Genomic DNA, 27,241 nt, shown 5'->3' on the forward strand with positions numbered 1-27,241 from the left:
TTCAATGAAAAATTTTCTCCTGTTGTAAAATTTAAGCCTTGTGGCTGCTCGTGATCTAAATCTTGAGCAAATGGATATAAATACGGCATTCCCTCACGGTGACTTAGAGGAGGAAATTTACATGCTTCAACCAAAGGGGTGTGAAGTAAAAGGTAAGGAGAAAATGGTTTGTAGATTAATGAAGAGCTTTTATGGTTTAAAGCAAGCATAAAGACAATGGTACTTGAAGTTTGATCAATGGATGTTGGATCATGGATTCACAAGATGCAACTCGGATCACCGCATCTACACGAAGAATTTGGGAGATGGGAAGTTCATCATCCTAATGTTGTATGTTGATGACATGTTGATTGCAAGTGCTAACATTCAAGACATCAAAGACCTAAAAGAGGAGCTATGTAAATATTTTTCAATGAAAGATTTAGGTGCTGCAAAGAGGATACTTGGTATGAAGATATGAAGGGACAGGACGAAGAAGACAATAAAGCTATCTCAAGAGGATTACATCAAGAAGGTACTAGAAAGGTTTGCAATGCAAAATGCAAAAATGGTTTCTACACCTTTGGCTAGTCACTTTAAACTAACCAAGGATATGTGTCCAAAGACACAAGAGGAGATAGCCTATATGTCTAAAGTTCCATATGATGCAGCGGTAGGTTCTCATATGTATGCTATGGTCTGGACAAGGACAGACATTGCACATGCAATGGGAGTTGTAAGTAGGTTCATGGACAACCCAAGTAAAGAGCAATGGCAAGTTGTGAAGTGGATACTTAGGTATCTAAAAGGGACTACAACAAATGCTTTGTATTTTGGAGAAATTGATATTTTTCTAGAAGGGTATGCTGATGCAGATATGGCAGGTGACAAAGATACTCGAAAGAGCACTACTGGCTATGTCTTCACAGTTGGAGGCACAGCAGAAATCTGGGCTTAAAAGTTGTAGAAAGTGGTCTGACTTTCTACCACGGAAGCAGAGTATGTAGCAATGACGGAGGCAAGCCAAGAAATTTTGTGGCTTTACACATTCTTAGAAGAGCTTGGATTCAAACAAGACAATTGTGTCTTGTACACTGATAGACAAAGTGCTATCCATCTTGCAAAGAACTCAACCTTTCATTCAAGGACAAAGCACATTGAGGTGAGACATCACTTCATACGCACTCTTTTGGAAGAGGGAGAACTAAAGCTAGGAAAAGTGCATACAAGTGATAACCCTACAGACGTGTTTACAAAGGTGGTCAACAAGGAGCAGTTGAGCATTTTTCCATCTTCAATCGGCATTCAAGGATAAGAAGCCAGGATGGGAAATAGTCACAGGTTTGGTTTGGAGATCAGTCTCCAAGTGGGAGATTGGTAAGTTTGGAGCTTGATTTACCCCTTGTAATTTTTTGTGGTAAAAATGCACATTTGTAAGGCCCCCATTATGAGGAGAAGCCATCGTGCGTGAAGAAAAATCACTCGCCGAAAACAAAATTTTCATGGACAGGTCTCGAGTCCAAGCTCGAGACTGGCTTCGTTGGAATATTCCTTTTCGCCGAAATATTATGGCTGCACTACGACCGATCAAAAAACGACCGGTCGGTTGGCTGGTGGCCGGTAGTTAATGGTCGGTGACCAATGGTTGGAAGTCAATGGTCGGTGGCCGATAGCCGAATTCAAAAGCGGACTTGTCTTCTCAAGGGCGATCACACATGGGTGGATTGGAGGTTCCGATTTGGACTTATCTACACAAGGGCGGCTACACATGGCTGCCTCTCATGAGAGAGGGCAGCCCTTTTGGCCTATAAAAGGAGGCCATTTCTACACACATTTCATAATGTGAAGTTGATGCAACAAGGCGGGTGTGAGGTGGTGAGAGTGAAGCAAGGCGGGAGCTCTATTAAGGGTATAATCCCTTTGTAACATACTTCTTGTTTGAAGTACTAAAGCCATTAAGTGGCTGCTTTCCCGTGGATGTAGCCCACATTGGGTGAACCACGTATATCGTGTGTACTCTCTCTCTCTCTCTCTCTCTCTCTCTCTCTCTCTCTCTCTCTCTCTCTAATCTCTTGTGTGTGTAAATTATCTCTCTCCATTAAGTAATCTACTCAATTATCTACTTAGCTACGTCATATTTCCTAACAGTTTACTCTTACCTATCTAAAATGAGCTCAAAACAACACAAATTTCTCCTACTATAACCTATCATATGATTCATGTACACTCATGCAGGATACTATTAAATTAAAGCATTTGTGGTACTTGGGCATCAAGGTGCTTGCATCCTATCTATGCGCTCTTGAATGTTGTTGTTCATTCCTCCTTGAAAATTGAGGAAATAAAATCAAATTGTCAATAACTATATCATCAACTCCTTTAGTTAAGATGCTAGTGTACTTCCTATCCTAAGTTCTTGATATGCGTCAAGCCTATAGTGAAGGTACATCATTGTCGACCATAAGTGTGTGGAAATGAGTTCAATTGTGATTTTAGTGTATGAGTACTAGTGCTTAATTTACCAGAAGTCTATGATAGGGGAAAGTAGTATATGAGTGTTAGTGCATAGTGTGATGTAACCATAAGTCATTGGCATCAAAGTGAAACATGCTTTAACGTAATTACAATCAATCACCTTATATTTCAATGGTTTATTGATGTATTATCTCACAATGTATCAAGTCAATTAAGTAATTATTAGGGAAAAATGACACCCAAAAAAACTGGCTCCCCATGATCTTGGGGCTAGAACCAATAATGGGAATAGTAAAGGGAAGGCTCCTATAAACAAAGAAGTGTCAAACATCTCACAAGTGATGCCATCATTCAGCAGACGGTAAAAACTTCTTTCACAATATTTCGTTCATTGCATTGCAAGTAATTAGGAATGAAAAAACACATTGAAAACAGTAAGCCACTCCCAATTGAAAAGTACGTCATTTGATATTTTTCTTAGAGTTGAATCACTAAGAAGGAATGGATGATGATATACTATCTAAAATAGTATATTTTAATCATATACTTTAATCACAAGGAGGTAGCTTACATTTCTACAAAGGATCCATTCATCTCTATACATGACGTTTACCCATGTCTATGACATAGGTTTATTTCTACGAACATACATGTGACTCACCCAAAGGGTTACTCTAGGAGGTGTAGCACTTATTGGTTGTATGGGCAACCAGTGACAATTGGGGGAAGGGGGGGGGGGGGGTAAACATCTACCATATGAAGTTTCTAGGAGGTTTACTCTAGGAGGTGTAGCACTTATTGGTTGTATGGGAAGCCAATGACAACTTGGGGGGGAAAAAGGGGGGGGGAAGGGGGGGGGGGGGGGGGGGGGGGGGGGGGGGGGGAAGATAAACATCTACCATATGAAGTTTCAACTATTTTGAAGTATTGGACTAAATATGAAGTGGCATTGTATGTTAAATTTTGAAGTATTGGACTAAATATGAAGTGGCATTGTATGCTAAATTTTGAAGTATTGGACTAAATATGAAGTGGCATTGTATGTTAAGTTTTTGCTAGGAAAGATTGTAGTGGTGCATATTTTTACTGCTTGGAAGGACTATTTAATAAAGCTATGACAGTAACCATAAGAAAGAAATTTTGTGTTGTGAACAACAGTGGTAGTAATTAGGAAACAGACTCAAAGTGTGAGTGTGGGGTGGAAGGTGGGGATTGCTCCAGGTTGCCATATCTATGGATGGGGGGGCCTAATTACTCGAGCAACTCTTTGCTCTCCTTCATTTGAGAAAATAAAACTTAGAATCTCATTGTGCCAAGAATCAAAGTACTATTAGATGCTTGTGCCTCTAAAAGCTATGGGAAAAAAGGCATTTTTGAATCTCTCTTTGTGGAAGACAAGGATTAGGAACGCTTAACTCTTGCATTAGTTTCATGCTTCCTCTATCTACTAGACAGGGCTAGGAACCCCTCTCTGATGGATCTGACTCAAGTTACTTTGTGACTAGAGCTTGTCCATTGGATCCAAATTATACTTGATTTGAATAGATAGAGCTTAGCAATCTATCACGTGCCCTCCAGTTTCCAAGTGGTTATGGTAGCCATGTGGGACCTCACACCTTGTATCAAATCCTACGTTAGGGAACTAGAATTTTTGTATTGTTTGGAAAAAAAAATGAAAATGGGATATTCATGTCCAAGAACTTACTAGTATCAATCTTTTAGGAAGATGCCAATGTTGTGTATCACAAGTTCATGATTTTTGGAACAATGTATTTAGATGCTTGCGGCTCTTCAACCTATACTTTTTTGCTACAACATGATGGAAATTTTGATGAAGGATATCTCTCCTCCATCAATGAGAATCCAGAGGGAGTGAGAAGTTTATGGGACTACGAAGGCAGTATCTTCTACATAAAGAATCTTGGATGCCTCTCCTCCAACCTAAAGAAGCTTTGATGGGGAGAAGAGCTATGATTTATCAAACTTTACTACTTCCTTGGTAATGTCAAAGATGACTACATCATTATCTCTGAAGATGGCATTGAGATGACCCTAAACAAATGGGTCTCCAATAAAGTGGTAGATGTGATTGTGGTTTTCAAGATCAAACCCATTTCTATCCTTGACATTTTTTTCTCAAACTAAGAGCCTTGTATTTTACAATCCTCTTAACAATTTATATTAGAACTTGTCAAAGTCGACGATGCTGAAGCATAGAGCAATGGGAAGAATACATGAGAGAGAGAGAGAGAGAGAGACTGTTAAACCAACCAAATGGGCAACAAATTATTGATTATACACACAAGGTTGAGTGCTCCTTATATTATAGCTTTGGGGACCTTTAGTACCCCCCTCAACAAATTGCCTTACCCAAGACTTGACAAATAAGTAAAACAAATAGCTAAAGCCAAAATAAATATTGGGAATACATTGGGCTATTCACTTGAGACATTTTAACTTTAACAGAGCTACTAAATGGAATGTAAAAATTTGACCACAAACATGTATCATTTGTACCACAATACCCTTGGAAATCTAGCTGAGGAATTTTCTAGCTTCCTAGCAAAGCTAATCTTTGTGTCATGGAAAAATAAAGTGATGCTCGTCTAGATTTCTCACTGAGACTTGACTTTTGTATACATCTTCAAATAGATAAAGTTACGGCGTCTTGAGTGAAACAAATCTTGTCTTGAATAATTTCTACCTATCTCTTGAATTTAATTCAAAAGTTAAGTAGCTTAAAGTGGGTGTATTTTGAAGTCAATATTGTGAACAAGAGAACCCAATCAGACTATATGCTTCCATTTAGGCGAAGATACTTGTCCTTAAACAAGCTTAGCCTCCCAACTTCAAGGGCGAGGGGGCTAATATAGAAGGTGATGCCAAAGTTTGGATTGAAGCAATGGATGATTATTTTGCAGCTATGGGTACTCAACCCAAAAATCAAATAATGCTTGCAATATTCTGTCTCATTGAAGATGCAAAGATCTGGTGTAAGCACCATTATAGGGATTTGGGTATTACACGGTCTTCTTAGTCTTGAAAAGAGATCAAAACTACAGTAGCAAAACTCTATCTTTCGTCAGCTCACAGAGCCATCAAAATGAACAAGTTCTATTCTCTTCACCAATTATCTTTAACATTTGAGGAGTACTACTCAAAAAAAAATTATGCTAAGAGATATGCTCCCATGATGACTCTAGAACAACAAGTAGCATGGTTTTTCCAAGGGCTCATTGATCCATCAATTGGTCACCTTGAGGCCCTTAGTCCAAGGGTGAGAAAGTTGAATTCTTGATAGACTATGGTGATACTTATTCATGTCTTTCTCCTCAATTCTAGAACAGTATCCAACCAAGAGGTTAGCGGTAGAGTTAGCTAGTGGGAAAGAAGTCCTATCACAATGCATAACATGAAAATTAGATTTTGAACTAGGAGGACATTCCCTCTACCTATTTGCACACCCTACCTTTGGGAATTTATGATGGGATTCGAGGTATGGATTGGCTAGTTAAAAATAAAGCCCAAGGGAACCTTATTTTTAATGATAGTTTTAGTCATGAAGTTTTAGTCCAAGGTAAAAATGGGAGGCCTAGAGTCCACTTAGTTAAAGTAAACAGACTTCTTAAGGGATTACAAAAGGGAAAACTAACTTTTGCAATCAAACTCAAGAAAATAGATGACTCAAATTCAAGATATCAAACAAATTAAGGAATTTTTAGATGTTTTTCTTAAAGATCTTACAAGTATCACCTCCAAAAGAAGTAGACCATGAGATTGAAACCATTCATGATTATGAGGCCACTGTCACAGAATTAAAAGGTTATCTAGTATCAGTCCCTATCATAAAGCTCTTGATTTTAGTAGTAGAGAGTTTGAAATAGTAAGAGATGCTAGTAAAGTTTTCTTAGAGGGAGTTCTAGAAGGTAGAAATGTTTGGAAGCTCAAGTATCATGAGAAAAATTACCCTATCCTTGACTTGGAACTCTTAGCAATCATCCATGCATCAAATTTATGGAGGCTTTATCTTCTCAATCAAAAATTTCAGTTAGTCAGTGATCACAAAATCTTGAAATGATATTTACATAATCCAACCTCAACATGAGGCAAAGGAGATGGATTGAACTTCTTCAAGAACATGACTTTGACATAAAGTATAGAATTAGGAAGGACAATTTGGTTGTGGATGGTTGGTTGTGGATGGACTTAGTCACAAACATTTTCTTAATGCCATCCCTATACATTTTAACCCTATCTGGGAAAAAATTAAGGAAACATCTTTAAAAGACTGAGATTATCAGTAGTTGTATTTGCATATTCAACAAGGTGAGCCACCTGAAGCAAAGTACATCTTGATAAAGAATTACTCTCTTCAAGGAGGGCGTCTTTATTTTTGACAAAGGATTTGTGTAACTAAAGACCCAACACTAAAGAAAGCAATCTTATTTGAGGCTCATGATAGCCCAACTTCAAAACACCATGGGTGTATAAAAAACTAAAATGTTGTTAGGAGAAGCTAATTTTGGCCATGTATAAAGAGAGATATTCTTTACTATGCGAAACAATGCCTCTCATGCCAACAGATTAAAGCTGAATGAATCAAACTACCCAAATGGACTCCAACATCTTGATATACCCCAAATGAAATGGGAGTGTATCAATACGGACGTTGTCATCGGATTACCTAGTATCGGAGGCTATGATTGAGTATTTGTGGTTGTTGATATGCTCACTAAGGTATCTCACTTGATGCCCATAAAAACAACCTTTACTACTTTTGATATCTTTAGACTCCATGGTCTACCAATGATAATTTTCAATAGCGACGACAAGGATGCAAAGCTTACCTCAAAAAATTTGACCTCACTCTTTCAAGCTATTGGAACACAACTATGTTTTAGCACAACATATCATCCTCAGACAGATGATTTGATTGAAAGAGTAAACCAAGTGATTGAGGATATTCTTAGAGCTTATTGTTCATAGGAACCAAAAAATTGGATTTAATATCTTTGCTTGGTGGAATATGTATACAATTCCTCTGACCATAGAAGCACATGCATGTCATCATTTAAAGTGCATTATGGTCATGAATGTTTGGCTTCGTTAAACGTCCCAAATCATACCATTAAGGTATAAGCCTCAAAGAAAATGCTTCAAAGACATGGATGCCCAAACCAAAATTATTTTCAAGGATATTCAAGCTGCTCAAGATAGATAGAAGCATTATGCAGATAAAAGGAGATCATATCAAACCTTTAAAGAAGGAGACAAGATAATCCTTTAGGTAAAACCAAAGAAAGCAACCTATCCTTGAGAAAATAAAAGAAGCATACCCCAAGATACTGTGGACCTTATGTGATTGTCAAAGTAGTAAGTAATCAAGCTTACAAATTAAAGCTACCCTCTAACCTCAAAATTCATGATATCTTTCATGTTAGCCTACTAAAACTATATGTTTCTAACCCTGATCAACCCTTGGATACCAAAAAAAATAGTTTTTATATCCCAAGGAGCCCTTGCACTTCAACTTGACTATGTTTTAGAAACTTGAAAAAGGAGTCTCATGAACAAGAGCATCATCGAGCACCTAGTCAAGTGGAAATACTTTCTTGTGGATGCTGCAACATGGGAAGACAAAACAACTCTTCACAAAGACTATAAGAACTTGCCATTAAGATAAGGACATCTCAAAATGTTCGTGTTGGGGAGTATGTAAGGTCTCCACCATCCAAGCAGAGGGAGTCTCCATGCTAAATAATATCACCCGACCATTTTGGTCATAGATAAACAATTTCTATTTTTGGTAGATTTTTCCACCCTTGATGGACTCTAGATGTATAGATTGATGGACTCTAGATGTATAGATTGATGTTGATCTCTCAAAAATGAAAATTCAACTTTTTTATCATTTTTGTCTAAAAATAATAAGTTTTGAGTAGCTTGCACCTATCTAGAAACAACTATCTCGTCTTAATCTATCCCACTTTCAATTTCGATAAAAATAAGTACTTGCTCCAAAAACTGCTTAAAATAATAGGTGTGTGTTGGAGTCTTAGGAGACTCTACGTATTGAGCTCATCAATCTTAACTTTTCTCTTACCATCGTTGTCAACCTTCTTGCTGTCTTAAAACTTTTTTTTATCTCTTTGCCATGCACAACCATCTTTCTTTAAAATGCCCTTTCTTATGGCAATGATAGCACTCAACGTTGCACAAAGAACCTCTAGATTTTCTACAAAATTTACCATGATACTTGCTCATGCACAAGGGGCCATGCATGATCAAGGAAGGAGTGTCATGCCTTTTCACGGGAGTTGCCTCTTATGAGGTCAATTAGGAGAGCCAATTGTCATGATAGTTGGTCGATGACTCATGCAAGGTGGCGGCGCTCTCAAGGGACATGAGAGGGAAATCCATGAATGCCCGATGTCTATGTGTGTGTGTACGCAGAGCACACAGAGCTTTTCTCAGCTTTCTCTGCCTCCATAGCAATAGCATTAATACTCTTTCTAGCAATAGCCTAGTTACTCATAGCTTTGCTCTTGGGTACCTTTGGGCTGTTGACATCTTTGTCGATGGAGGTTGCATCCCTTGTGCTACTTATTATGTGAGGTTGTTGCCCATGATGAGATAACCCTCTTACCGATTGTCATATTATTGTACTAGCCATAAAAGATAACATACTTTGACATGACTTCTGCACATCAACTTACCTGTGAGCATGCTATAATTATGTGGTGTTAAGAGGTCACATTCAACTTAACACAAAATGCATGGCAAAGCCTGGCTTTTGATCATACATCCCTTCCCTATTTAGAAAGTTTACTGTAGTCCTTCTCTTCCAAGTTTGGCTAGGCCACATGTTCAAAGTAGCTCACGTATGCTTTTTAATGGATTGTGGGACAAGTGTATGCATGTATTCTTTAACCAAAGACAAGTCAAAAGGAAGGGAGGAGAGTCTTTCCAAGGGTATCAAGGGGAGGGCAAGTGTTGGATCATGCATCAAGTTGCATTTTAGGTCTTCACTTTAAGTTTGGGAATTTTAGCACGTGGGAGGAAGAGCAAAAAGGAGAGGGCTCGTGGGTATTGTTAATGGGCATTCTCTCTCACCTTCTCACACTTTCATGTGCCCTTGTGGCCAAGAAAGTAATCAATCTCTCTCTCTCTCTCTCTCTCTCTCTCTCTCTCTCTCTCTCTCTCTCTCTCTCTCTCATGGGAGCTCAAGTGATAGTCTCTATGCTCAAGTACTTGGCTATAGATGCAAATCCAAGCAAGTAGATCCATGAAAGCTTATCTTCTTCTTCTTTACTATCCTAGCTCAGCTTGCACATGGAGTAGGCATATAAGAAAATATTACTTCTTTGCTTGAAAATGTTCCTCTCTCTCCTCATCTACCTCTATCCCCATAGTTCTTTCTCCTTGTTAGGGTGTTTAGGGCTTGGAAAGGAGGGTTACACCATGTGTGGTTAATGGAATCATGAAGTTTACCATCTTTATTGATTCAAAGAATCTCTACAAGAGCACAAGTTTGTATTGTAAAAAGCATCTCCTCGTGAGAGAATTATAGTACAAAAGTCCTTTTGGAGAGGGGACCAAATCCGGTCCTCAATAAATTGTCAATCTTAATGTGAATTTCTCTTTATGTTCTTGATCTGTTGTTTTAATGTGTAAATGATGTTATGGAATCATCCATGCACTACCTATGGTTCTCCTCTAAAGAATCCTCTCAATAAAAATTGTTCCTTAGAATAACTTATTATATTTTGTTTGCATGAAAGTACTATATACTTTGACATTGGTAGTAGATCTAAGGTTTCTCTTTTCTTGCTTAAAAAGAGAGGTCCTTGAGTAATTTATGAAAGGTTAAAGTTGTTCATTGCAATGGGGTAAGTGGGACTCAGATTCATTATCTCGGTTGGTATACAGGGTACACCATCAAGAACTATGGTCTTAATAATGGAGTCTTTTTATACTTGCCTATGGCTTAACCATTATAGAGCTATTAACAAGCTTAATAGGAATCAATGTCAGCTTAGCACTGTTAAACCCACTCCACTACTCTTTGCATTAATAATATTCTAAACCACGGGAGTAAAAGAAAGAGCTATCATGCACATAAAAGGATCTCTAATCATGGCACAACATAATCAAGTGAATAGGATTAATATTAACAATTTGAATCTAGCACATGATGTAACCATGGATGATGATCAAAGAATTTTCATCTACCTTGTTGACAAGCTTTAAGAAGCCATGGACCATTCTCTCCTTCTTCTTGTTTTTTCTCTTCGTGGGCACCATCTTCCTGTACGGAGAGTAGTGACTCATCATCCAAGAGAGCAAAGAGAATGGGTAAAAGAAGAAGTTATGCGACATGGAAGAGGTCACGCAAGCTTAAAAGGTTTGAAGATGTTGGAATTAGGGTTGCAGGAAAACACACACATCTTGGAGAAGACGAGGGAAGCTCAAGGCACACAACAGAGAGTGTATTACTTAGTGTGCGATGAAAGATAGATAGCCCTAGAGTGATGGGCGTATATACGATGCACGGGGGAAAAAACCTCCTAAGGAGGCGAAAAATGCCCCAACGGTCCTAGTGTATTCACACACATCACTACCACATGTATATGGTAACAAATCCCCCCTAGAGTGATGTGGTGAACGAGAGTTGGCACATGAGTAAAGGGAAGTGCCATGCCCTGAGGACATGATCAATCCACAAAGGGGAGGAGGCCCAAAGCTTTGTGGAAAGCTTCAAGCTTCTCATGATACAATGCCTTTGTGAAAAGATCTGCAAGGTTGTCCTGTGTTGGCACTAGCCCAGTTGATCTCTCCTGCTGAGAGCCTCTCCCTGACATAGTGGTAATGCACCTCAATGTGCTTTGTGCGAGCATGAAAAACTCGGTTACTCACAACTGCCAATGCACTCTGACTGTCAATGTAGATAGTGTTGGCAGCGTCTTGTCCAACACCCAAATCAGTCACAAGGCGTCTGAGCATACACACTCAACCGTAGCTGTGAAGATTGCCCTGTACTCAGCCCCACAACTAGAAGTGGCCACAATAGGTTGCTTCTTGCTCAACCATGATATACATGAACTACCAAGCATGAAACAAAAACCACTTTTGGACACTCTCGTGTCAAAACAATCAGCCCAATCTCAGTCTGAAAAAGCATGTAAGTCTGTTGGCAATGATCCCCCCTTGGGATAAAACAAGCCAAGATGTAAAGTGCCACTAAGGTAGCAGAAAATCCTCTTGACAGCCTGCCAATGCTTAGACCCTGGGCTATGCATAAATCTGCTGACCTATGAGACTGCAAACTGAATATCCGGCCTCGTGTTGCATACATAAATGAGGCATCCAACAATAGTTTGGTAAAGAGTGACATCTGCATGATCACCAGCATCATGAAGACTCAATTTCAAACTTGTTACCATGGGAGTGGCAATAGTTTTGCAATCCTCAAGTCCAAACTTACATAGCAATGTCTCTATGTAACTTTTCTGACACAAGGCAATACCACCATCACACTACTTAAACTCTACACCCAAGTAATGATGCAAAAGCCCCAAATCTTTCATCTTGAAAGTAGCATTCAAATCAGCCTTAAATTCAGCAATATGTCTCTCATTTGGTCCATTGATCAGCAAATCATCTACATAAAGCACCACAATGAGAAGTACATCACCCTCACGCTTTACATACAATGTGCTTTCTGTTGGATGGTTACGAAAGCCTTGTTTGACTAAATGAGTGTCAGCTTTCTCATACCAATCACAAGGAGATTGCTTCAACCCATACAAAGCCTTCTTACATCTACACACTTTGTCCTCTTGTCCTTTTTTGACAAAACCGCGAGGCTGCGTTACATAAACTTCCTCAAATATATCACCATTCAAGAAAGCAGTAACAATGTTTGATCGATGTACATCCCAAGCAGTAACAATGTTTGATCGATGTACATTCCAAACTGGATAAGAGGCATTGTTGGCACAAGTGACTGAATTCCCATGAGGAACAGACTCGAGAGAGGTGAATAATTCACGATGTGAGGTGATGTGCTTTGTAGCACCACTGTCAAAATACCATACATGTAAATCTGCAGCAATTGACATGCATGCATCATGGACAAGAGGATTGTAAGTGCACTATGTACTAAAAGCCCATTCTGCATCAACATCAGCATCACAGTCTCCTTTCACAAAAGACTCAACAATGGCTACATTTGTAGTGGAACCAGCATTTGCAGTGGAACCACCCTCTTTCTTCTTAGCCTCTTTGGCCTTCAACTTAGGACATTGCTTGATCAAGTGATCATTAGCTTAACAATAATGGCAACACATCTTCTTTTTGCCCTTATCACCAAAATTTCCAGATGAATTGCTGCCAGCAAAAGCATTAGGAACAGAAGTTTTTCCACTCGCAGCAAAACCATAAGAAAAGGTTGCATTGTTGTTACCACCCTTTCTTTGAGAAGCAATAAAAGCCTGTTCAATTGCACGCTGCCTAGTCCTGTTTTTTTTGGAAAGTGACTCTTGCAATAGCAATGTGCATAATGCATCAAACTTGACAACTTCAAGATTTCCTTGGTTCATAAGTCTCCAAGTACTAGCAAAAGTCTGGTATGAATCTGGTAAGGCATCAAGAACAGTCTGCACAAGGGAACTATCTGATATGACTTCACCTACAGAAATAATTTTTGCTCATTGGAGATCCTTGACACGAGCAAGGAAAGTGTCCATATCATCTTGCTCATGCATAATCTTCGATTCCAGCTCTTTACTCAGCAAAGCAATTTTAGCCTCATTGCGGCTTGCATAAAGGCCTTTGCATAAAGGCCTGCTAGAATATCTCAAGCTTGTTTTGCAGGTTTCGTTGAACGAATGTGAGGAACAATGGTGCACTTCACAGACAATGCAATCAATGCATAAGCATGTGCATTCTTTCATCCCAACGAACTTGTTCTGCCATAGGCAAAACAACTCTAATAGCAACAATCCGTGTAGCAAGACGTGCAAGATCCTCAACATCGCCTACATCCTCAAAACCAGGACGTACATCAATGCCCTGCACAATATTCCAAACGTCCTTTGACACAAGAACATGTTGCATCATGTAAGCCCACATAGGGTAATTGTCCCCATCCAATCTGTCCTCAGCAGCAAACATCTTGAACACACTTGTGTTGTTGTCAGCCATGGTAAATGTTGCACCTAATGTGAAAATTGCCCAAAAAGAGGAGAAACAAAGCGGGAACAACACGTGCTATATAGCACAATCCGTAGAAGACTATAAGACGCATATTACGCAGAAAACGGCACTGACAAAAATTTTGCACAAAATGACGAAATAGCCTATGCAATACTTCTGCCTGTAGTGGAAACGGAGGCCGAAATGAGCCCAAATCAGAACGCTCACCAAAGCTCATTGAAATCGAAGAGAATGAGCAGGCGTGTGCTGGAGCTGCTGGCGAGTAAGCCCGGGAGGACGCAACCTACTCTGATACCAATTGTTGGAATTAGGGTTGCAGAAAAACACACACGCACAGCTTGGAGAAGACAAGGGAAGCTCAAGGCACACAACAGAGAGTGTATTACTTAGTGTGCAATGAAAAGATAGATAGCCCTAGAGTGATGGGCGTATATACAATGCAAGGGGACAAAAACCTCCTAAAGAGGGAAAAGATGCCCCGGCGGTCCTAGTGTCATCACTACCACATGTATATGGTAACAGAAGAGAGAGGAAAGAACACCACTTTCCTTACCTATGATAGAATATTTGGAGCAATTGATAAAGTGTTTTCTTTTATTCAACAGTTTGGCACGGCTTTTAAAGATGAATATTTCTCATCATCTTCAAAGTTACGTAATGTTTCCATGCACTTCCAATAATCAGCCCTTTGAAGGTGGGTAAGCCTTCTAACCCAAAGTGAAGCTCCAAAAATATGGAAGGCCTTGAGGATTGCTATCATGAATCAATTCCTCTCAAGCGATGCCAAAGACAAAGTTCTTACGGAATGGAAAAGCTTCAAGATGTCACCCTATGAGTCCATTCAAAAGTATGTGCATAAGTTTTAGAAGGAAGTTACATCTCAAATCCATTGTCTACAAGAAAATAGACTTTGTGGAACAAAAGCAACAATTAGTTGCCAGCCTATCCAAGGAGATAAGTGAGTATGTCAACTCACAAAGGCCCAAAACTATCTCGGTAGTAATACATCAAATGGTGGTTGCCTCGAGGATTCACTTCCAACAAGGGAACAACAAGGGCCCCAATACTATGGAAGCTAAGGAACACAGTGGACAAAAGGGGAAGAACAATGCGACGTTGAATTCCTTCAAAGCTAGTGACAACAACAACAAAGTAAAGGCAAAGGAAAAAAGGCTACAAAGGTAAAAACAAGCTTTTTCCTGAAGAGGTAGAGCCTTATCATAAGGATAACAAGTGCTTCAAGTGTGTGGATCAAGGACATGTTTCATGTGTATGTCTAAAGAGAAATGATCATAATGACCCCCTTAGAGATACCATGGTGGAATCTCTAAAATAATATGTCCATTTCAAAGGATCACCACTCTCTTATGCTTGGGAAAAAGTAAGAGAGCATGATGCTCTCATACCTTTTGACCCTGGCTCTACCCACAATTTTATCTCTATCAAGCTAGCTACTACGCTAGGGATCCATGACTTTGAGATGGCGGATGTTGTCAAAGCAGATGGAGATTTGAAGGGGCAAGAGGCCTCAGTCACTCCATCGATTGGGAAGCTAAGGCCCTATGTGCAAAGCTATGTAGAATAAATAAGGTTGCTTTATCTCCCTACTCAAACATGAAGATGTCGTCTTAGGGGCACCATGACTCGATTGCATGGCTGTCACTATGAATTTTCTTGAAATAAAAGTATTCATATAAATAGCACACGGAGCACTATACCACTTGTATAAACTCAAGCTTTTGACAAAGTAATGAAAAGTTCTCTTTCTTGTTACATGGATTTTGTCAAAGAAGAGTCTAAAGAGGATGCACGTGTTCTTAAAGAGGTAAGAAGTGAAACTGAAGAGGAGCTAGAGTTTTTAATTTTCCAAACGAGTTTCAAGATGTATTTACGAATGACATTCCTAGGGAGCTACCTCCCAAAAGAGGGCAAGATTATTATACCATAGAACTGGTAGTTCACCTCCTAAGAAGCCTCCTTATTGAGTCTCACAGGCTCAGCAAAAGGAGATTATGAAGCGTGTAAATGAGCTTGTGGGAAAAGGGATGGTAAGGCCTAGCTTATCTTCATATTGTTCACCAATTCTACTAGTACCAAAAAAAAAATGGTACTTAAAGAATTTGTGTGAAATATTGAGTACTTAATAAGATAACCATAAAGAATAGATTTCTTATTTTCAAGATAGAGGATCTATTCGATAAGCTACAAGGGTCTACCTACTTTAGTAGAATAGATCTCAAAGGTGGTTATGATCATATAAGGATTGTGTGTGAAGATATTCATAAGACGACCTTTTGTACAACATTTGGTCTATATGAATTCCTTGTACTCTCTTTTGGGCTTACTAATGTGCCAGCCACTTTTAATTGTATGATGGAGAGGATTTTTAGACCTCATCAAAGCTTCCTGGGAGTATTCTTCAACGATATTTTTATCTACTCCAAATCTATTGGAGAACATAAGCATTGTCTTTAGGTTGTATTTCAAGTTTTGAGAGATAATAAGCTTTATGTTAAACAAAAGGAAAGTGAAAGAGATTCAATATCAAGGTCATATCATCTCCCAAGCAAGGATTCAAATGGACCTTGGAAAGTCAGAGGTAATAAAAGGATGGACTATACCAACAAATCTACATGAATTGGGAAGCTTTAGAGGAATGTGTGCATACTATAGATGCTTCATAGAAAAATTCCCAGTCATAGCAGGACCATTGTATGATTTAACCAAAAAGAATTTTAAATCTGCATGGACTACGAAAGAAAATGAATCTTTTGAAAACATTAAAGCCAAGATTCTCTCTCAACATGTATTATTATTACCGGACCTCTCAAAACCTTTTAAAGTCCAATGTGATGCTTGTGGACAATGCCTTTGGGTTGTGTTACTTCAAGAAGGGCATCCCATAGCATAATCTAGACATATACGAAGAAGAGCTACTAGCTATCTTATGTGCTTTAGATGCATAGAAACATTATTTACTAGGCACTCCATTTATTTTGCGCACAGATCACCAAAGTCTTAATTTTTTGATGCAAAGTAAATTAAGTGACAAGAAAGTGAGGTGGACAAACATTTTTTCTCAGTTGAATTTTTATATTGCTCACATAGGTTGCAAGCACAACCAAGTGACCAATGCTCTTTCACATAAAACAACGGTGAATGATGTATCAATAGGTACTCACAATGATATATCTTCTGTGATAGGTAACTATGCTACAGATCTAGACTTCAAATATGCGATGTCAGCTATTGCACTAGGAAAGAAAGAGGAAACATACAATGTACAAGATGATGGTTATCTTCTCTATGGCAATGGATTATGTGTTACACAGTATTTGTGAGAAAAAGTTATGTATGAATTTCATCCTCCCCCTTATGCGAGGCATAGAGGGATTCAAGCTATTCTCAAGAGAGTTGAAATGTACTTTTATTGGCCAAGAATAAAGGCAAACATACAAGACTATGTTGCCAAATGCATTGTATGTCAAAAAACAAAGGAGGATAGAGGGAATCAGCCTCGCTTGCTTTAGCCATTACCTATATCTAATTCCCCATGGGAGAGTATTTCCATGGATTTCATCTTTGAATTGACAAGGTCTATTCATGGAAATGTATGAATATGGATGATAGTAATGTGGTTTAATAAACAAGCACATTTTATATCGGTCAAAAAGTCCATTCAAGGTCACCATATGGAAACCCTCTTCATATCACAAATCTTTAAGTATCATGGCTAAACCAACATCCATAATTTTGAGAATGACCATTAATTTTTGAAAAGGTCTCTTTGAGAATCTAGGTCCTAAGTTGAATTTCTCTTCAGTCTATCACACACAAACAGATGGCCAAAGTGAGATAGAAAACCCGACCATTATTGATCTACTCAAAGCCTATGTTACAGAGGTAGATCAAAGAGATCAATGAGAAAAGTATTTCCCCTTATTGGAGTATGTGTTCGATAACTTTGTTCATACTTCTATACAAAAAGCACCCTTCAAAGTTATTGAAGGAAGATCCAAGCTCCCATTAATAGTCGAGACATTTGGGAATATCTTTGTTATTGAGATGACTATATTAGAGACCTTTGAGAATCTTGAAGATTAAGGAAACTATATCCACCACGCAATAGAAACAAAAGGTTGTTGTTAATAAGCTTAGAAGAGCCTTGACCTTTAAAGAAAATGATTGGGTATTATTTATGTTTCCCAAAGCACGTGTAGGCCATACAACAGGCAAAGAGAAACAAGGATGCCCAACGGGTCATCAAAATTATTATACTAAGCTAGCAAAAAAATCTATTATGGCCCATTTCAAATCCTTAAGTCAATTAATGAATCGGCTTATAAGGTAAAGTTACCTAGCATTTGGCTCATTATAATGCCTTTCATGTGAGTCTTTTAAAATGTGAGCCACCCAAAGACCCAGTAGTTGAAGATCCATCCAAATTTGAAGGTCGAGAAGAGATCTTACAATCTGAGAATATCCTACGACATAAAGACAAGGTTTTTTCAGGTAGTAAGACTAACCGATGATATCTTATTAAATTTTAGAATTATCCTTTTGAAGATGCAAGGTGGGGATGCAAAATATTCAGTCAAAGGATAAAGTAAGCCTTGTAATAAATGTTTATAATGACGCACATCAAAGGTAAGAACCAAGGATGAACAAACATGTTTCATAAAGAATTTTATCTTGTTTTGACTATAAGATTTCTTTAATGTTCATAGCTTTTCAAGTGTATACATACAATGAATCATGTTTATGGCAACTTAGACTCTCAAGCGCCAAGTAGACTTTGCCAATCTACTTTGGAAGATGTAACAGCAAAGTAAAGACATAATTGCAACAGCTAAATCTTCCAATCACCAAGTGGAATTAGTCACCATTGTGAAAAGATGTCGACCGCTAAAAAAGGATCCTCTACCTAAAGTAAAAGGATTGGCTATGATTTTATTTTTCCTACTCCATAGTTGAGGACGACTATGACTTTAAGGAAGAGGTAATGTCATGAAAATTCATTCCTAACCTTCTAAAAGTAATTTATCTTCAATTGGTCATTTAAGTCTTGAAAAAATGAAAGAGAACAAGTGAAGTTGATAAAAGTGCTTGTAGACTTAGTTTGGTCAAAGGCTTCAGACCAAAGGAAAGAAGCCTATAAAAGAGCAAAGATAGTTGCTATTTAATTTATCCCGATCACAATTACATGTCAAGAATGCATAAAACTATTTCGAGCAACCTTGATCAAAGGTACAAGACAAAGGGGGTTAATTAGAGCAATTATAAGAGTTTAAAAATAAAAACTAATTGTGTAAATTTTGAGTAATAAAACTTATCATTAAAGTCCAACAAGTATGAAATATGGAAAGTAAAATTAAATCTTATCAAAGATAGTCTAAAAATAGAGACTAACTGTGTAAATTTTAAGTGATAAAATTTACTCATTAGACTCCAACAAGTATGAAGTCTGGAAGGCCCTTAAGGTAAAATTAAAATTTATCAAAGATAGTTTAAATCTATTAGGTTTTGGGACTAGCTTCATAGAACTTCCAAAGGACTATGATAAGGTTTTCTACAGAAAGTGAAGCTCCAAAGCCCAAGAAGAAGTTTAATTTTTACCGGGGACCATTCTAATTTAAAAGGTTCTAAATTAGCAAGTAGATTCTAGCTCGGGTCAGCTTCATAGAGCTGCTAAAAGATAGTGCAAGGACTTGCACATGAGCAAGTTAATTTGAAGGTAAGGCTACGGTTTTTAATTAATGAAAGAAAAAAGCAAAAGAGTAAGGCAGCCCTATTTAAAAGTTGACTTTAGTCCTTCTCTTTTAAGTTTGGCTAGGCCACATGTTCAAAGTAGCTCACATATGCTTAATGGATAGTCAAACAAGTGTGCATGTATTCTTTAGCCAAAGACAAGTCAAACGGAGGGAGGGCAAGTTTTTTTCATTTCACTTTGGGAATTTTGGCGAGTGGAGGGAAGAGCAAAAAGGAGAGGGCTCATGGAGATTTTGAGGCATTCTCTCAATTTCTTGCACTTTCGTGTACCCTTGTGGCAAAGCAAATGCTCTCTCTCCCTTCCTCTCTCGTCAAAGCTCAAGAGATAGTCTACATGCTTGGCCATGGATGTATATCCAAGCAAGTAGATCCATGAAAACTTATCTTCTTCTTTCTCTACTATTCTAGCTATACTCAAAGCTTGCTCTTAGAGCAAGCCTATAAGAAAATATTACTGCTTTACATGAAAAATATTTCTCTTCCTCCACGATTCTTTCTCCCAGCTGGGTGTTTAAGGCTTCGGAAGGATGGTTACACCATGTGTGGTTAATGGGTTTCATTAATTCAAAGCAGCTCTACAAGAGCACAAGATCTGTTGTAAAAGTTATCTTGTTGTGAGAGAATTATAATACAAGAGTCCTTTTGGAGAGGGGATCAAATCCAATCTTCAACAAGTTGTCAATCTGAATGTGAATTTGTCTTCAAGTTATGTTCATGATTTGATGTTTTAATCTATAAATGATGCTATGAAATCAACCCTATATTACCGAAGGTTCTCTTAAGAATCCTTTTAATGGAAAACTTTTTTTTCATTAACTAATTCCATTGTGTTTGCATGAAAGTACTAGATATTGTGGCACACCAACTAAGCTCATACCATGATTTCGCATCTATGTTGTCATTGGCATGAGAAAGGAAACAAGAAGATCATTGCCATTGTAATGATAATTGGACTTTACCAACGTTAACTTTATGTACATAAGGACAAATATGCAAGTTTCAAACATCTTCACAAAGGAAAAGCTAAAGCAATTTCAAATGCTTGCAGTTCGAGAGAGAGAGAGAGAGAGAGAGAGAGAGAGAGAGAGAGAGAGAGCATTGAACTGGAGGAGTGTTGAGATATATTAAGCTTAACCTATGGTATGCCTAAATGATTTCACATCTATATTTATCATTGGCACAAGGATGCAAACACAAAAAACATTACCGTTCTTTCGACAATTGGACTTCACCAACTTCATCTACCTACCAAGAGTGATAGCAACTCATCTTGCCAACTCACGCACTAGCAATTTATTGATTGTTGTGCATAGTCCTTGTTATGTTGTATTTCAAGTGTATGTATTGAAGAACTTATCATCATTTTGACTATTGATAAAGTAGCGACAGTTTTTCAACTTCCATCACCATTACGTACTCTCTTTGCTATGTGCACACACGCGCTCGCAAGAGTTCAAGCTTTCTCCTCTTATCTTTGTACATTCAAACATGTACATGAGAAACTAGGATTAATTTTTGTACCTATAGTTACTAGTGTTTTCATGAGAAGAATTGAATTTTCTCAAGCAGCATTGGTGCTGCACAAGGATGCGCACTTTCTCAACTCTCTTTGGTCTTCACATCCATGAGTTGGAGCACATGGTTCTTGAGTATATGAGCCAGAGGTATTGAGGAAGTTCATATTGATTATATACAATCATGTTTTTGCTATATGCAAACAATACAGTGATTTTGACTTGTCCTCTAAAAGATGAAGAAAACCTTGGGAATGCCCTCGACAATTTTGCTTTCATAGTGGTATGATGGTGAATGCCTCAAAAAACCGAAGCTATATACTTGTTAAATTTATCAAGGAGGACCCCTGGATAGCATACAGTAAGATCCACTTAAATCAGTATAAAGTATCAAAAAACTTGGCCTTGTGGTCCTGGCCATCACAAGTGGCATGAATGCTCCATGCATCAGCTTGAGGCGAGAAAGGAGCCAGCTCTGGACTTGAAAATATGTGCTATCAAGCAATTTCAAAATGTTGGTACTCTCGAGAAATATCTCTGGGACACAATGGTCACTCAGTGTACTTTGTGGAATGGTAGCATTGGTCACTCAAGTACATTGTGGGGTGTTAACATTTGTTAACTCGACTTGAAAAGTGTTTTCAACCTGTTCAGAAATGGTATCTTACAAGATTTCAGAATCTCCTGGACTCGACTTCGCTTTCCATCGACGTATGGGCATGATCCATAGATTTTGATACAGCCAAAAAAAAAAGTCTGTACAGTTCAGTCATGTGCATACGAGTGGTCACATACATCAAGCGAATCGTTTTGACACTACTTTTAATGTGATTCACATTTCAAAACTTGAGAAATTGGCAAGAGAATGGCATAGGTTTTTCAGAGCAGTTTAGGTTAGAGTTTTCAAAGCATAGGCTGAAGATAAATATGCTGCCCAAGAGAACTTTTTTTTCAAGCCTTGTACCAAACTCTTCAAAAGTCCAACATATATCATCTGTTGATGGTACAAATGCTAGCATTGCCTCTTGCAGTGTTGCTTGTCAACGCTTGAATTGAAGGTACCTCATCTCCTGAACGCTAGGTTGAAACTTGGTAACCAATATACTTTTGCAAGCCGAGTGACTTTTTATACTGTTTGCTAAGAATAACGCCTGGCAAATCACATTTATGCCCACACTCGACATGCCCCTATCTAGAGAAGCGCAACAGAGCCACTCCTTTGTGCTCATAGTAAATAAACATGACTCGGGCATTGTTTACACCATCATCAACAGAGAAAAATAGATTAGCCATGTGTTGTTCGAACATTATCAGCACTAGTCAACACGGACAGCAGCTTCCATACAACAGAAAGAAATTACCACTGATACATTCAAGGTTGATATCTATCGATTCAGGAATGCATTATTGAGGCCACATAATGTAACTCTCACCGAATAGCACCGACGGCTCATGCTAAATCACATCATTGATGGAGACTCGAGAGCTAATTTACAAGAATAGATTAGTTGAAATAATGGAAAATACTCAGTCTGGAGAACGGATGTAAAATCTTGTACTTCGTGTTGTAGCCGCCACCAACCACCCCGTCAGACCAATCACCCACCTTCCCCTGCATTCATGTCACTGAAGCACAGGATGTATAATCCTTACCTTCTTTCTATTGCAACTGCTATCAACATTGATTCAACAAGCCAAGAAGACCGAATCACAAGGAATCCACCTCATCTGTTCATTGAGGTAGGCTGACAACAATTTTTCTTGAGGGGATAACTAGGAATAAAAAGCAAAGAAAAAAGAAATGTACAAATAAGAGCAAGGGACGAATGAGGTTGCTACCCTCAAATACCAATGACCTAGTATTGACAACGGTGTTGCAGAGGGTAATATACTGATACACAGCAACACTGAAGCTAGCTTTGTGCAAACAGCTGATGAGTGCCTTGTGTGTCATGCCTCAAAATGCAATAGAAAACTTGTCTTCAATCCAAACTTTTACCGAGTGAGAAACAAGTCATCCGACCATTTCCAGTAACAACACATAACAGATCTCAAAGAGAAAGACCTTATCAATGCAAAAGCCCCTCCAAGCCTACAGTATGTACTGCAGTTGTATCCCCAATACCATCTGAACCTTGCTTGACCTTGTCAGAGCAAGCCCCTTGCATACAGTGTACCAGATGTTTTATCAAGCCGGAACCTGAAAAGTAAACAGATTGATCAAGCACCGAGCACATCTATTTGTTGAGCATAATGTTCAATCACTTACAATAGTCGTCCAAACTCGCTTTCCATTACTCCGTAGCAATCTCTCTGAAAAGCATCACAAGGCTTGCCAATTGTAAAACATAAAACCACATATGGCCCATAAGTAAAGCTTCCTCCATACATGAAGAAAGGAAGAATCACAGAGAATTCGATGGGATAGCAAAAGCCTAAAACTCATTATAAGTCCTTGATCTCTACATGTAGGCTCTTGCAAACTAGCTATGAGCTACAGATTTATTTCACTGATTATGAACCTTCATTTTTTAAACTATGTAAAACCAAGAAGGCCACAAATTTGATAAGATGTAAAATGCGTTGGCTTTGAAGCCAGTATGATTATAACCATCAGATATAATTCAGTTTCACATCATGAACAAAATTTATCAGAGTAGTACCCATTCTAGGTGTCTCTGATTTTGTCTTCAACTTTACAAGAGAATGCTCCAATTACTCAATATACCTAGTGGCACCCTGGTTGCGTGTGCCACTAAAAGGAAGGCATAGGTAGCCTAGCCTTCAGCTTACTGACTCTAGCTGCCTGTCATGCAAGAATAGCAGAATCAACATGGCTAGACATGCTGACAGCTCTACAGATCACTGGGATGGGTACATGAAGAAGAGGACAAATGCAACCACAACTTTACATGAGGGTGCATCCATCCATAAGGTCGAACATTACAAAGAGTGCGACCCCAAAAGTCATGCTTGAGACACCATACATTCCTCCAATATAAAACCTCTTCTTTGTCTGAAAACTCTGATTGAATTTCAAAAGCTACTCTGAGTCCGACTCTGCACTGTCCATAGCCTTGAGACCTCGAGGTTTCTGCAAAGAAGAAACATATAAGTAAAGCAAGAAGTAGGAAAATAGAGCAATTGCTTCTCAAGACTTGTAAAGGCATACCTTCTTTGTGCTTTTCTTCTCTCTCACATCGTAGCGACCACGGGAGATATCACTTAGCCAATTTCCTGGAGTGCAAAACTGCAAGGAGATATAATTACAGTTAAGACACACTTTCAACAGTGTTGATGAGATATTCTGACTGGCAAGATGCCTTACCAAGAGAGCCTTCTCCACCACTTTGAGCCGTTTCTTAGGCCGCTGTGGAAGTTTTGAGCCTTTAAAAAGAAAAAAATCCTCCTCCTTTTCTTTCCGGGAAAGGCTAATGGATATCCGAGGCCATTCAGCCTTAGGCTTGTTGCAATCTAGACCATTGCCCTCACACATAACACCAGTCCCATTAGTGGTGTGGTACATAACAGTGACATTCTCGACACAATTGCCAAGACCATTGTTTGTCGTAGCTAGATCTGATCCCTCACTTCTCTGCTGTTGCCTGCCACTGCCATAATCAGCACACCTCTTCTGGAGAGAGGATGCCCTCTCCTTAGCATCCAGAACTGGCCTTGTAGAGTCAAACCCACTGGTCTGAGCAGATCCATTTACTGGCTTATTGATCAAACCGTTTCTGTGCACAAGATCCACACCAAGTTCATCTCTCTCTCTCTCTCTCTCTCTCTCTCTCTCTCTCTCTCTCTCTCTCTCTCTGTGTGTGTGTGTGTGTGTGCACAGGCATGCAAGTACATGTCCGGTGTGGGTGGGAGTAAGAATACGTGCACAGCCAAAACCAGGAGAATCAAGTCCTAAATAGGAGACGCAGAAACGGGAAGATACCTAGAGAGAGGACGTTCAGGTGCACTGAACTTGCTGGATGGAGCCTTGGAGGAGCCTTGGCTGCGAAGCTTAGAAGAAGAAATTCCATTCGAAAGGTGCTTCTTGTTAGGAGGAGGAGCAGAGGACTCTTGGGCAGGAGGAGGAGAGGGAGCATGCTTATTGGAAGCCTCAGGTCGGCTGCAGCGGGAACGTTTGCCGCGACCCCACTGAGGAAGAAGCCCTTCCTCGGGGGCCTTCGCAACAGGTGACAAGCGCTCCATGTGAACCTCCTCATTATAACTCCTTGCCCCATTGCCGTTGCTGGGCATCGAGCTACCTCCCTTCAATCTCCCCGCCTGTAGCACGCTTCCCATAATCTTTGCTCCTCCATTCCCATAATTGCTCTCACCTCCAAAGCCAGGCCGCCTCCTTGGTAATTCATTGCCTTCCTCCCTCCCGCTCAGCTTTACGCTCACTTTTTTCCTCTCAATCGGAGGAGAAAACAACAACCCCCCGCCTTGATCTCTGCAATCACCACAGTCGAGTCATCATCAGAAACAATTGGTGTTCTCATAGCCAGCAAGGCATTCCAAAAAAACTCACACGCAGGTCATGTCCGCACAATGACAGAGTATAACACACACACAAAGGCGAGATCTGCATTCAGTGATAAAAGATACCGTTAACACTGCACCATTTGAGTCCACTCATCCATGATAAATAAATCAAGCACATTCCTTGCTTGTCTCTTTGTTGCCCGATAGCACAAACCTTTCAACCATGCTTCGCTTGCAGAGTACAACAGAAACAGGAAGAAAGCTTAACTGCCAGATCTCTCGACAGGAGAGATTACAAAGCTTTGCCTGCTTCCCATACATGAAACCAAATGCAGAATCACCACGCACAAGGAGAGAAACTTTGCACATACGAAAGCGAGAGCACTCAAAGCAGACAAATATACACAAACACACGACAAGAAGACACGAAAAATAACAAATCTATGAGAAATCAGACCATCACTGCAGATGGCAAATCCGCCTGCATCTGCAGGAACTCGCCAAAGAGATGTACCTCATTTACAAGAGGCCGGAGAAATTAAAACGGTGATGCGATCGAGAGAGCAGAAGAAAGAGCGACCAGTTAGAAGGAGCGGTGTCTCAGGGATCGGAGATTAGAAAGAAGAGATGCCACAAGAAAACTGTCATACTGCCAATGAGAAGCTCGCAGCTAAGAATTGGCTCGCTAAGAGCCTTAGGTGAACAAGCAGCAGGCGCGAAAGAGAAATGTAGTGCTAAGCTTGGAGAGAAGCTCGGCTATGGCGATGCCTGCTCTTTTTTGTGATAGAGGAGGGAGGAGAAGAGCTGGTGGTGGGAGCGCAGGTAATAAAATGAGGCAAGCCTCACATACGCTGGACTTCGATTAGTTATGTTTAAATCATTATTCTTCTGCCCGTCTGCTGCGAGGAGGGAACGTTCGCCCAAATGGCCCTTGTTTACACCCGCAACCCAAACAAAGTTCATTTATGGGCCTGCAAGAAAAGGGTTGTGCGAGCCAAAGTCTGCCAAGAGTTGAAGTTTAAGGAAAACTCGCCAAGTTCACAGATACACTAGTCTATGAGAGTTCAAGCTTGAACTTTGCCATTAAAGATCGAAAGGAGAGCTCCCAACCTTGTAGTGCACATTGTTGAGGTCCGTGTCACACTGGGGCAGGCAAGAGGTGGCCTTGCTTAGGTGGCGAGCATCGGTTCGTTGGGCGAAAAGGTAAAGTTGGCCGAAGTACCTTGTCAGAGGGACGGGCAAACACCCTCGGCCAAGTTTCCAAACTCCATGGCCATCTGCAAAAAGGTGTGCGGGAAGGGAACTCACGGGCTCTAAGCCCTGCTGTGCAGCGTGGAACGTGGGGGCTTCGTCATCTGCCCTATCCCCATTCGTTGTGCGCTCAGGGCTTCTGTTTTGTGAAAATTTGTGTGTGATAGCGAAGTTGCGAACCCTCCGAAAATCAGAGTGGGCCGGGTGTCCCAGTCTGACAGGGGCCTGAGAGAAAGAAAGTGATACCAGAGTATGCAACCAAACTGGGGCCTTACACTCAATAACAACAGGCCAGCAACCATCATAAAGATGTCACACAAAGGGCATGTTGACATCATTGCATCACCTTGGCTACAACACACCTTATACTCAGCATAGAAGAGACGACAAGTTTGGCTCTATGCATTTGAGGCTCCTTGTATAATTGTAGTGGGTGGAAGAGATCTTGGCAAATCAAAAGAGCATATATCACATGAGTCTTGTTAGACCCTATTACCTTGAGGTGTTACCCACTTTGGCAAGTCATTTATCTTTGAATGTGAAATTTAATGGCCACT

At 39.5% G+C, this 27,241-nt stretch overlaps 1 protein-coding gene across 4 annotated transcripts; it reads right to left on the bottom strand.

Annotated features, from left to right (window-relative positions):
* Window positions 1-22,269: 22,269 nt before the first annotated feature.
* Window positions 22,270-26,470, bottom strand: LOC147458705 (uncharacterized). Of its 4 annotated transcripts, XR_015187792.1 has the most exons (8): window positions 25,948-26,400; window positions 25,480-25,533; window positions 24,898-25,401; window positions 24,283-24,691; window positions 24,127-24,204; window positions 23,618-24,048; window positions 23,224-23,267; window positions 22,270-23,154 (listed from the first exon to the last, which is right to left on the bottom strand). XR_015187792.1 is itself a non-coding variant. In XM_086510145.1 (6 exons), exons 1-6 carry the CDS (start codon window positions 25,950-25,952, stop codon window positions 23,998-24,000), a joined length of 1,101 nt encoding a protein of 366 aa, XP_086366271.1. In that variant the 5' UTR covers window positions 25,953-26,400; the 3' UTR covers window positions 23,517-23,997. The 4 variants fall into 4 exon arrangements, 3 of the variants coding, with proteins under 3 accessions (XP_086366271.1, XP_086366272.1, XP_086366273.1); XM_086510145.1 differs by lacking the exons at window positions 22,270-23,154; window positions 23,224-23,267 and having other exon boundaries at window positions 23,517-24,048; XM_086510146.1 differs by lacking the exons at window positions 22,270-23,154; window positions 23,224-23,267; window positions 25,480-25,533 and having other exon boundaries at window positions 23,517-24,048; window positions 25,948-26,470.
* Between the last annotated feature and the right edge of the window lie 771 nt (window positions 26,471-27,241).

The sequence above is a fragment of the Adiantum capillus-veneris genome, chromosome 4 (genome assembly GCF_014529385.1).
Source record: "Adiantum capillus-veneris isolate H3 chromosome 4, ASM1452938v2, whole genome shotgun sequence".
In the NCBI taxonomy this organism is placed as follows: domain Eukaryota; kingdom Viridiplantae; phylum Streptophyta; class Polypodiopsida; order Polypodiales; family Pteridaceae; genus Adiantum; species Adiantum capillus-veneris.